The sequence below is a fragment of the Triticum aestivum genome, chromosome 3A (assembly GCF_018294505.1).
Source record: "Triticum aestivum cultivar Chinese Spring chromosome 3A, IWGSC CS RefSeq v2.1, whole genome shotgun sequence".
NCBI lineage: Eukaryota > Viridiplantae > Streptophyta > Magnoliopsida > Poales > Poaceae > Triticum > Triticum aestivum.
In genome coordinates, this window is record NC_057800.1 from 449,880,784 (window position 1) to 449,892,707 (window position 11,924).

At 44.6% G+C, this 11,924-nt stretch overlaps 1 protein-coding gene across 6 annotated transcripts in view; it reads left to right on the forward strand.

Annotated features, from left to right (window-relative positions):
- Nucleotides 1-209: 209 nt before the first annotated feature.
- The window catches only part of LOC123061606 (uncharacterized), a 16,652-nt gene continuing 4,937 nt past the window's right edge, over nt 210-11,924 (forward strand). Inside the window, exons 1-9 of one of the 6 annotated variants that reach the window (XM_044484778.1) lie at nt 216-368; nt 2,199-2,303; nt 2,381-2,407; nt 3,036-3,115; nt 3,966-4,120; nt 7,884-7,972; nt 8,091-8,583; nt 9,899-10,003; nt 10,151-10,371. In XM_044484778.1, coding sequence (XP_044340713.1) covers nt 282-368; nt 2,199-2,303; nt 2,381-2,407; nt 3,036-3,115; nt 3,966-4,120; nt 7,884-7,972; nt 8,091-8,583; nt 9,899-10,003; nt 10,151-10,371 — 1,362 coding nt within the window. In that variant the 5' untranslated portion in view covers nt 216-281. Of the gene's footprint in view, nt 369-2,198; nt 2,304-2,380; nt 3,116-3,965; nt 4,121-7,883; nt 7,973-8,090; nt 8,584-9,898; nt 10,004-10,150; nt 10,372-11,924 lie in introns of those variants that run through there. The other 5 variants (XM_044484782.1, XM_044484783.1, XM_044484779.1 and 2 more) reach the window with 5 other exon arrangements.

Below are 11,924 nucleotides of genomic sequence, written 5' to 3' on the forward strand. Positions count from 1 at the left end.
TGATAATTAATCATCTTAATTTATTTACCTTCTCAACCAATTACACTTTAATTTACTTATTATCAATCTTCTAATCAAAATGTAAGGTAATTCACGGACAGAATTTGATGAACATTTATTTACATAATTATATTATTATTTACAGATAAGCTAATGTACTAGGATATTTATATCCCGTCGCCATGCACTTACATTGTTCTCTAGTCTCTAGTCTCTAAAAAAATAGAAACCCTCCCCTCCGCCCTCCACTATCCGCGCCCCTACGCCGTTACCGCCAAGCCATGGCCGCAACCCCGCCGCCGCCCGACGCCTTCGCCTTCTCTTCTGACGGAGAGCTCTTCGCAGCCGTCTCCGGTCGGCGAATCCAGGTACTCGCTTCGCCTCTCTGCCCCCGCCTAAACCCCATTTTTACGAGCTGGCTAGCTCTCTAGTCTGTCGCTGTGAACTGGGGAACTCTCTGATCTGGATTGTTAATCCCTGCGAGATGTCCCGTGGTTGAAATGTAGGGTTGCATGCCAGCAAGTTGCTAATTACCTCCCATGTTCATTTTATCATGGCGATTGATAGTTGCTACCGGGCGAAGCTAGTTTCTGGTGTGTTATGTGTTGCTTGTAGCGGTGGTAAATATTTCTTTGGTATAGTACTCTTTTATTTTCTATTTTTGAGGTATCTACTTAATGTCATTTCCTAGATCAGAGAGAATGTGGCGCGATAAAATATCTAAACGTATGCGGCTGATTTAAATTGAAGGACCGTGAGAAAAAAACAATTAAAGGCATAATTAAAGGAGGAGTAAAGTCGATTGGAATCGCATTAACCGGTTGCACGCATCGGCATTAAATCGACAGCATAAAAATCTAAAGGTTAAAGGGAGAAATTAAAGGCCACACATCACTCGCTAATCGCTGTGGTATCTACTTAAGCCCCTTGTCATTTTCTAACTAACTAATCGGCGTGGTTTCTCCTTTCAGGGGGTGTTTGTTTCCAGGGACTTTTTGATGTAGGTACTAGAAAAAGTCCCTCTTAGAGACTTTTTAACCAAACAGGAGGGACTACTAGGGACTAAAAGTTGCTTTTTGGGACTAAATGAAGAAGACTCTCAAGGAGAGTCTTTTTTGGGACTTTTTGAGACTTTTCCAACAATGCCCCTCCATGCACCCATTGGCCCGCCACCCCATGGTGTTATTTGGTTGTTATTTTTCTATATACCAGGGGTAACATGGTCATTTAATAACCTCTAGGGAGAGACTAGGGACTTTTTAGTCCCTGGAAACAAACAGGGAGGGACTTTTTAGGGACTAGGGACTTTTTAGTTGGGACTAGAAAAAGTCCTATGACTTATGAACCAAACAGGGCCTCAATAAAATTGTGGAACCGGGGCTATGACACTTTGATCCATTTCTTTGTAAGTAACTAGCTGTGAAGCCGGGTGAGCAATTTGTTATCAGCTGTTTATAAAGAGTGTTCTAAATAAAGAGTTCCGTGTTGTGAGTTTTAGTATGATTGCTGCTTATACTGTTCTAAAGAGGTATGGATTTGAGGTACAAGCCTCCTTGTAAGCAAAAATGGTTGAAAATTGATGCTTACATGGATTTTCTTGTTGGAATTTACTTGAAAGTGTCAAGTGATGTTTACTGGGTTACATAGCTGCCAGCATTTAGCACCTCATGCAAGCTTTTTGCATTTTCTGCTCGTTCATCCATCTATGAGAGAAAATGAAACATTTAACTTTATATGGTATCAGTAGATTCATGCTTGGGAAGATAGGATTGTTAGAATTAAATATTTCTGTTCATTGGGGTGCCCCATCTAGCTAGCAATATTATAGTAGGGCGCTATTGGAAACAATATCTTTTTGTAGTATTTCTATTTTCTGCCTTTTTGATACACTGCATTTCTCATCTTTTTCCATTGTGAACTGGAATGGAAGTATGTGAGTACGTAGTTACCCTATAAAGGGCAACCTGGTGCATGTAGCTCCCGCTTGCGCAGGGTCCAGGGAAGGGTCCGACCACTTTGGGTCTATAGTACGCAGCCTTTCCCTACATTTCTGTAAGAGGCTGTTTCCAGGACTTGAACCCATGACCTCATGGTCACAAGGCAGCAGCTTTACCACTGCGCCAAGGCTCCCCTTCTACGTAGTTACCCTATATGCTGACATATTCTATTTTCTTCACTTGAAATTATTAATTGGGAAGGTATGGAGTACAAGAGAAGGACAAAAGATAGCAGGATGGACTGATCCAATAGCAGCCCATGATGATTCATACAGTTGCATTGCCTGCAGCTCTGTTCAGAAGAAGGTACTTTGTGTTGAGCTTAGTTGGTATCTCCTGTACTGTTGTATTATTTCAGGTTTTGATTGTTGGTTTTTTTACAGCACAAAAAGGATGGCGACCTTATTGTTGTTGCTGTCTATGTTTTCAAGGCGTCGCCTAGGCGTCGCCTAGGCGACGCTTAGGCGTCAGAGCGCTCGGGGACGTCAAGGCGTCGTCGTCGCCTTAGTTTTCTGTCTAAGGCGTCCGCCTTCTGCTGTTGAGGCGTCCAAGGCGTCGCCTAGGCGGATAAGGCGCCGCTTTAGTTGATTTTGGACGCCCTGGACATGCGTGGGCAGGTTGAGCGGGAACCAGCAGCTGGCGCGCGCCAGAAAGAGGAATTGGCGGGAGGGAAGAGAAATTGGGCGGGAGAGAGGGGGTAAACAGAGGCAGGAGAGAGAGGGGAACACACCCGTGACTCCAAATCGAGGGGAAAAGAGAGAGGAGCTCTCTCCTCTCACGCCGCCGGCCCAGATCCGCTACTCCTCCGCCGGCCTCCCCCTGTCCGGCCAAGCTCCTCCTCCACAGGCCCTTCCCCTCTCCGGCCAAGATCCATCTCCGCCGGTCCTCCCCCTCTCCAGCCAAGCTCCTCCGCCATATTAGTACCCCTACCGCCTAATAATAAGTGTCTAAGGCGTCGCCTCGCCTCGCGCTTTGAGCGCCTAGGCGTTGAGGCGCCCCCCCAGCGCCTTAAAGCGCCTGGGCGCCTTGAAAACATAGGTTGCTGTTGGCACTGCAAATGGTGTAGTTTTAGCTCTTGATTCTACTGGTGTTATATGGAAAAGTGCTTGTCACACTGGGTATGTGAAACCTTATTACGAACTTGGTATTGTTGATTTTGTAACTCTAATCACGAGGCTTCTCCTGCGCTGTTTCTATTCTTCTGTCATGTAAAATAGGAACCATACCAGATACTGAACTTTCGTTGAGTACTTTCCCCTCTGAACTCATTTTAATAACTCTAAAATCGTCTAGCATACATCTTTTGCCTTGATGAACACACATGCTGGTTCCTTGTAGTTGGTGTCTTCTGCAATAGAAGGGCCCCTCATATTTCTTTGATAAACACCGTGTTGATTTGTTTGTAGGACTACCATGTTGATTATGGTTGATGCTGTAGATGCTTAGAAAGAAAGGGCTATACACTATCTTCTAACCACATAGTCTAATCCTTGCACCTCGATGGTAGTTGAAATTAAATAGTGGCAATTCCTGAAGGGCTATACACTATCTTCTAGCCACATATTCTTTTGGCCTATTCATAAGTTTCTGTTTCCTTCTTCATTCTGAGATGCTGAAGCTCAGTTTCTCACCTAAGTCCAACTGTCCAAGCATGGATGAATCTGTTCTTCAATTATTATTTTTTGTTCTTTTGAACTCAATAATGAGAAGGTCAAGTTGGTCATACTTACACATGCAACATGAGCTTAATTCCGTTGCCACGATCAAGGCTATAGCCCATATGCTAAAATTTTAACTTTTTAAGCCACTTTAGTTTTTTTAGGTCATAAGCTGACTCTATGTGGTTCCAAAGAAAACCTGATAGAAACTGCATTCTGTAAGAAAACATCAGCTAGTTCAAGATATCTTTAGAATGACTTCACTGTGAAAACATTGATGCCTACTAACATGCCTTTCTCTTCCTACTAGCAAGGTCATTTCTCTTCACTTTTCGAAACAAGGGTGTGTTCTTATTACTGCTAGCAGGGATGGAGTTATATGTGAATTGGATACTTGGACTGGAAAATCCAAAGACACATTAAAAGCTTCGAAAAAGTCAATTAATTCTTTGACAGTTTCTCATGGTAAGTGCAACCTTTGTCTCCATGTGCTCTTACTTTATGCATACTTAACAAGATATCTTTATATTAAAGTTTCACGTGTTTGTTGTATTCATGATAGGATCTTCACTAAAATGTTTGGGTTATGTGTGAAGCAGTGTGAATTACATTAGGAAGGATCTCATCTGATTTCCTTAAATATTTGTTCATCATCATGTGGGCCTGTTATGGACCTTGATCCACAACAATATATATTGGGCAGAGGACTTGAAGACCAGGGACATGGCATTCACCCTCAACAAGGGTAGAGTGCTGGTCCCTGGTGTGGAAGCTCTAAGGCCTGTAAAATTTTGTTTATTTTATTGCTCCTATGTCGTCTCAACATAGCCAGTCCCAAGCCCGGGTGAAGGAGGAGGGTTGTGATAGGCTGACGACGCGCCATATCGGAACCCGGGTGTGCTGTCAAATGGGCAAGGGCCGGGCCGTCACCCCCTTGTTGGCGTGCCGAATCTTGATCTGGATATGGTGACAATTGAGCAAGGATCAGGTCGTCACATCCTTAGTGGTGCGCTACATCGATGCCCGGTGTAGTGAAAAATGAGCAAGGGTCTTAGCATTTGACTTGACGAGTGTGAAGGGCAAGGAAGCTAGCCCAGCCTAGGAGGACCCACTCAGGTAGCTGGAATGTAGAGTCCCTGACAGGTAAGCTACGGGAGCTAGTTGATACAACAGTAAGGAGAGCTGCTGTTATCCTTTGCGTCCAAGAAACCAAATGGAGGGGACAGAAGGCGAAGGAGGTGGAGGATACTGGCTTAAAGCTGTGGTACATGGGGACAACTGTAAACAGAAATGAAATTGGTATCTTGATCAACAAGAGCCTCAAGTATGGAGTGGTAGAGTCAAGAGGTGTGGGGACTGGGTTATTCTGGTCAAGCTGGTAGTTGGGGACTTAGTTCCCAATGTTATTAGCGTGTATGCCTCGCAAGTAGGCCACAATGAGAACACCAAAAGGGAGTTCTGGGAAGGCCCCAAGGACATGGTTAGGAGTGTACCTATTGGCGAGAAGCTCTTCATAGGAGGAGACCTCAATGGCCACGTGGGTACATCTAACACAGGTTTTGAAGGGGTGCATGGGGGCTTTGGCTATGGCATCAGGAATCAAGGAGGAGATGCCTTTGAGCTTTGCTCTAGCCTACGACATGATTATAGCTAACACCCTCTTTTAAAAAGAGAGAATCGCATCTAGTGACTTCTAGTAGTGGTCAACACTCTGGCCAGACTGATTTCATCCTCTCAAGAAGAGAAGACAGGCGTAAGCTTGTGGTGATATCTGGAGAGTGTTGTCCCTCGGCATAAGCTTGAGGTGGCTGACTTCTGCTTTCGGATTCGTGTCCAACGGGATAAGGGCGCCAAAGTCTCTAGAACAAAGTGTTGGAAGCTCAAGGGGGAGGTAACTTAGGCTTTCAAGGAGAGGGTCATTAAGGAGGGCCCTTGGGAGGAAGGAGGTGATGCAGACAATATGTGGATGAAGATGGCGACTTGCATTCATAAGGTGGCTTCAGAGGAGTTTGGAGTGTAGAAGCGAAGCTAAAGATACCTGGTTGTGGAATGATGATGTCCAGAAGGCTACTAAGGAGAAGAAGGATTGTTTCAGACGACTACACCTAGCTAGGAGTGCAGACAACATAGAGAAGTACAAGGTGGCAAAGAAGGCCGCAATGCGAGCTGTGAGGTGAAGCAAAGGGTCAGGCGTATGAGGACCTCTACACACAAAGGAAGGCAAAAGGGACATCTATAAGAGGAAGACGAGGGATGTCGACCAAGTCAAATGCATCAAGGATGGAGCAGACCCACTCCTGGTGAAGGACGAGGAGATTAAGCATAGATGGCGACAAGCTGTTCAATGGAGAGAATGAGAGCTCTACCATTGAACTGGACGACTCCTTTGATGGTACTAGCAGGTGTTTTGTGCAGCGAATTCAGGAGTCTGAGGTCAGGGAGGCTTTAAAAAGGATGAAAGAAGGCAAGGCGATGGGCCCTGATTGTATCCCCATTGAGGTGTAGAGAGGCCTCGAAGGCATAGCAATAATATGGCTAACTAAGCTTTTCAAACTCATCTTTCGGGCTAACAAGATGCCATAGGAATGGTGGCGGAGTATATTACTATCGATCTTCAAGAACAAGGGGGGTGCTCAAAGTTGTACTAATTACTGTTGAATTAAGCTGATGAGCCATACAATGAAGCTATCGGAGAAAGTTATTGAGCACATTGAAGAATGACACACACGACCAAAAATCAGTTTGGTTTCATGCCTGGGAGGTCAACCATGGAAGCCATCTTCTTGGTACAACAACTTATGGAGAGATATAGGGAGCAAAGGAAGGACCTGCATATGGTGTTCATTGACTTGGAGAAGGCCTATGATAAGATACTGCGGAATGTTATGTGGTGAGCCTTGGAGAAGCATAAAGTCCCAACAAAGTACATTACCCTCATCAAGGCGATAATGTTGTGACAAGTGTTCGAACAAGTGATGGCGACACCGACACTGATGACTTCCTGATTAAAATAGGACCGCATCAAGGGTCAGCTTTGAGCCCTTATCTTTTTTCTTTGGTGATGGATGAGGTCACAAGGGATATACAAGGAGATACCCCATGGTGCTTGCTCTTTGCGGATGATGTGGTGCTAGTCGATGATAGTCGGACGGGGATCAATAGAAAGTTAGAGCTATGGAGACAAACCTTGGAATCGAAAGGCTTTAGGCTTAGTAGAACTAAAGCCGAATACATGAGGTGCGGTTTTAGTACTACTAGGCACGAGGTTGAGGTCATCCTTGATGGGCAGGTGGTACCTCAGAAGGACACCTTTCGATATTTTTGAGGTCAATGCTGCAGAAGGATGGTGATATCGATGAAGATGTGAGCCATCGAATCAAAGCTGGATGAATGAAGTGGCGCCAGGTTTCTGGCGTTCTCTGTGACAAGAGAGTGCCACAAAAGCTAAAAGGCAGGTTCTATAGGACGGCGATTCGACCCACAATGTTGTATGGTGCTGAGTGTTGGCCAACTAAAAGGTGACATGTTCAACAGTTTGGTGTAGTGGAGATGCGCATGTTGAGATGGTTGTGTGGTCACACAAGTAAGGATCGGGCCTGGAATGATGCTATACGGGATAGACTTGGGGTAGCACAGATTGAAGAGAAGTTTGTCCAACATCGTCTGAGATGGTTTGGGCATATTCAGTGCAGGCCTACAGCTCTAGTGCATAGCGGATGGCTAAAGCATGCTGATAATGTCAAGAGAGGTCGGGTTAGACCAAACTTGACATGGGAGGAGACTTGTCCCACAGGACACGTTCTCTATCTCCGATCTTCCTAAGTATACTGAAGCAAACTGATATTGCCTAATTCTATTACTCTTTCCCTAATTAACTAACTCTCCTAATGGTTATGTGGCTGGTGCTGGGCGACCTCTTTAGCCCAAGCACTAGCCTTTAGAGCATGTATGAGGATTGCCAGTAAAACATATTTCTTTCTCGAAATAACATAAACTGCGGGTGCCACCCTGCCAGGAACAAACTCAGGTGGAAGCACTATATTGTATATGTTTGCACCTTTAGTGCTCAAATATATTTAGTTTATCGAGTGTATTGGAACAAATATTAACTTCCAGTCTTTCGTGAATATAGCACTCTTAGGTCATTATTGTTTAGATCTTGCTTTACATATTATCTTCTCAACTTTGTGTGTTTTCTGGACTTATATTGTAGCCCTGCACTTTGCAGATGAGAAGTTTATGGTTGTCTCAGGTAAGACAACAAAACTATATAGTATGAAGGACAAAAAAGAGATTCTGAAGATTCCTTCTGATGATGTATGTTATTCTTACTCTTATTCCGTACTTGCCCCCACCCCCCGACCCTCCTCTCTCTCGCAGTTGTGCCACGTAATGAAAGAGGCCTTAATTTTTATCGGTGCCATTGTGATTGCAGGGCCCTATCCAGCTGATGTCTGTGTCCGATGAAGCACACACATTAGTTTCTTATACTGACAATAATAAAGAAGTCAAAGTCTGGTCTTGTGATCACCAAAATTGCACTGTTGTTTCTACAGTCTCTCTTGCCATGCATACTCAGCCAAAGACAGTAGAGTGTAAAAGGAGCACATCATCTAAAGCCGGGGGAATTGTTCTTGCAGTATCAAAGAAAGGTGTGGCTTATGTGTGGGATTTGCAGACCCTTTCCCAAGATGAAATACTGCCCACCAAAATTTCAGTAAAAAAATCACTTGATAAAAAGGGCCGTGTCCCAATTATTTTAGCCAAGTTATGTGATGTCAAAGAAGACAACACAATTAAGGTTCATGTTGTGTTTGGATCACTAGACTGTTTACAGTTCAAGATTGTTGTATTGGGTGAGAATTGTGAGGACATCAACTTGGTTGCGGAATCTGATGCATTAGCTTCAGAAGAGCAAGATGCAAAAGGTTTGTTCAAATCGCTGTTGCTGTCCAACCATCATTATTAGCACAGTAAAGTCAATGAACATGCATAGGGAATTATCTTCATAGTACTGAAAGTTAATTTTGACAGATGTTCCTGGTTATATAACAGCAGATACTGTTCTCCCTCTTTTCTTGTGATTTGATTTTGCTTTTGCGAGTTTGTTGCCATGGGAAGATGTGCTTTTACTGTTGGACGTGTCTAGTATCTGCAATATATTCTATGGTGTTAAAAATGTTTCAGTTGTTCATCAGGATATAATGTGAGCATTCATATCTTGTAAGCCACAACTTTGGCTTAGCCTATCCTATTAGCATTACTGTATATTTTCACAAATCTTAAAGTCCCTGTGTCTGTTTGTGGTCCGTTTTGAAGGTTTCTCTACAGTGACAAGTACTTCTCATTTCCAGATAAAACGAGTTACTTAGATAGCAGCTAGCCTATAATTAACTAATGTATGGCCAATTTGGAAGTAGACAGAACATGTAAGTAGATGTTCTGTTGATGAAAAGGTGATGCACTTAGCCAAACACTTGTGGCATGTTATGTGGCTTGTAGCTGCATGATAATGAAATATAAATCACACCTAATTAACTGGAATGTTTTATCATAATTTATGACCTGATGCAGTGCTTCAGCGCTTTTCAGATAAGCGAAAAGCACACTTTTAAAAGCAAAACGAGGATGTAATTTGCAATCATCAGTACACATAGTAACTGCACCGCTTTAGTTTTCTGCAATTAGCATTTTGGAAATCATGGAAGCACCACTCTAATTTCTATATTATTTGTCAAGTTGTTAGTGGCTTTATTATTATTATTATTATTATTATTTTGTGATAAATTGCTTAATTCGATGATAAGCCACTTTTGACTCCTGTTTATAAACGTGATGGTCTGGCACAATGAACCATTGTGTTATTTTGTTGTTCTATTATAGATGATGGTTACACAGGGCTCTCAGATGCTAATTTACAGCTGATGGAAGCGAGATACCAACATCATAGGAAGCAGAAAATAGGCAGTACTTTGTGTGCCAGATTAGATATAATACAGTAGTCAACAATAATAGAATAACAAAGCAACATATGAGAGAGATGATTTCTGTGGTTACAGCATGCATGTTTTGACACTACTGGCATTTTCGTTGGGTCTCGGTACCTTTTAAACCGATCACAAGATTTATACTTTGTCTCCATATTTTCTTACGACTAAGTATGCTATTAAAGTTAGAGATTATGTACTTTGTTAAATGCCTACTGTTGATCTCAACTGGTTACTTGTTTCTTTATGGCACCAGTAAATAACAAGATGGATGATGAACAAGATCGACAGGAGAATACAAACCTCACTCGTCAAGGAAGACCAAACAAAAGGACAGCGTCTGTTTTGGATTCTATCACTGGTAACAATTAGCCCTGTTAATTTGAAGTACATTCAGACCTGATGCTGTAATAAGCATTGAGTGTATACCATGAAGAAACAAATTTAAGGTGTCCTTCATTTTCTACCTTTCTGATCACTAACTTCTCTATTTTGCTGGAAAGTTTAGACACAGTCAAGGAGGTGAATCCAGAGTATAATCTAGATGAACCAACTATGGAGCAGAAACTCGAGAGTCTAAATTTGCTCAATAAGTCTGAATTCCTTGAAGAGCAATCAGCCTCTCTGGCGCCGCCGAGTGCAGATTCAGTCTATATTTTGCTGAAGCAAGCTTTGCGTGCTGATGATCACGCTGAATTGCTGAAATGCATGTACAATAGAGATGAAAAGGTATGGCTTTCTTCTCTTTCTTGTGCAATGTTTGGTCAAATACTTTGTTGCCGCTTGTCTTGGTCACACTGTGAAAGAAATTTTACTTTGAAGCAATGGGTCATACAATTTAGCATACTTCTGTCACACAAGTTTAGTCAATGATGTTATAGATACATGTTACCCCCTTGGTTGTGTTGCAACTTTTCACCTCGTATGTTCTATTTCCTGGTTCATAGAGTGTCTCTATCTTATAATCACAAAACACTAGAGACATGCTCAAGTTCTCATGATCAACCACATTTGATTGACTCAACATTTTTTAGTAGTGTTGAAGCTAAATTTGGTGATGCAAATCTAGCGTCTGGTTTTCTTTTTCTTATTAGCTCCATGTTTAATGAATATCCTCATAGTAAGTAAAGGTGCACATAAAAAGAGAGGATAAATTATATGTAACCCGGAGTTACTACCAGTGATGTTATTGATAACGGAGAAGAAACAAAGTTATTCCTGGTTGTGACCAATGCACTACACCTCTAGTCTTATCAAGTCAAGTTGGGAGGCTTTATGAACAATCCTTGCTAGAAGTAGTCTGTTTGCCGAAAAAGGGTTTCCCCCCGCTTTGTATACAAAGCAAGCAGCCGAGCCATACATGGATAGGTGCTGGGGCGGAAGCAGCACAGTCACGCCCAAAAGAAACGACAGAGAAAAGCAAAAGAAACAAATGCCGACAACGGCGGATCAACAAAAACGAAGAAGCCTCGCGATCGCAGCGCCCACCAGGATCTTCCACTAGACTCCAAGACTCCGAAGCGCCAGCACCTATCAACACCTCCAAGAAGGACCGCGACGATGATGATGCTGCCGCCAAGGGTTTCCCTCGGTACACGACGAGGCGAGAGGAAGGGTAGCCCCGACGCCCTCCCGAAAGGTCAGGTGGTACCCACAGGCGCCATCGCGCCGGTGTTGGCCATGCCGACAGGGGTTTCCCCCGATCCCAACCCGCACCTCGGGCGCCCCGGAGCCTGCCACCAAACCAACAACCACTGTGCGTTAACATGGTCATGAGGCCCCCATGCCGTCTCACCACGGCACCGCGAAGTGAGGACATCACGGCGAAGAATCAGAGCCGGGACTAGGGCATCAGCACCGTCGGCACGCGGAAGGGCCCCACCTCCACCGTCCGCGACGGTAGCCGTCCGGACGCAATAGCAGGAGCACACCAGGCCCGTGGGCCCACAGGCCCGACCGAGCCCTCGTAGGCCCGTAAAGCTCCCGCCTTCGCGTTGCTGCCGGCACGCCGTCGGTGCCGCCGCCCCAAATCCGAGCCGCTCCTCCTCACCGTGTCGCAAACAACGAGGCCACGCTCGGGGGCCGACCCGCTAGGACCCAGATGGGGCCCTAAGGGCCCAGACCTGGGCCGGGGACGTGCCGCTGGCCAACCTGCGCCACCAGGCCGCCCCGCCGCCAAAGGACAGCGCCACCACCGCGACGGGCCGCCGCCAGCCCTGACCCCGGGTCAGGAGGTGCGCGCGCGCGGGGTAAGGAAGGACCCGCTGCCGCCAGCCCGCCCG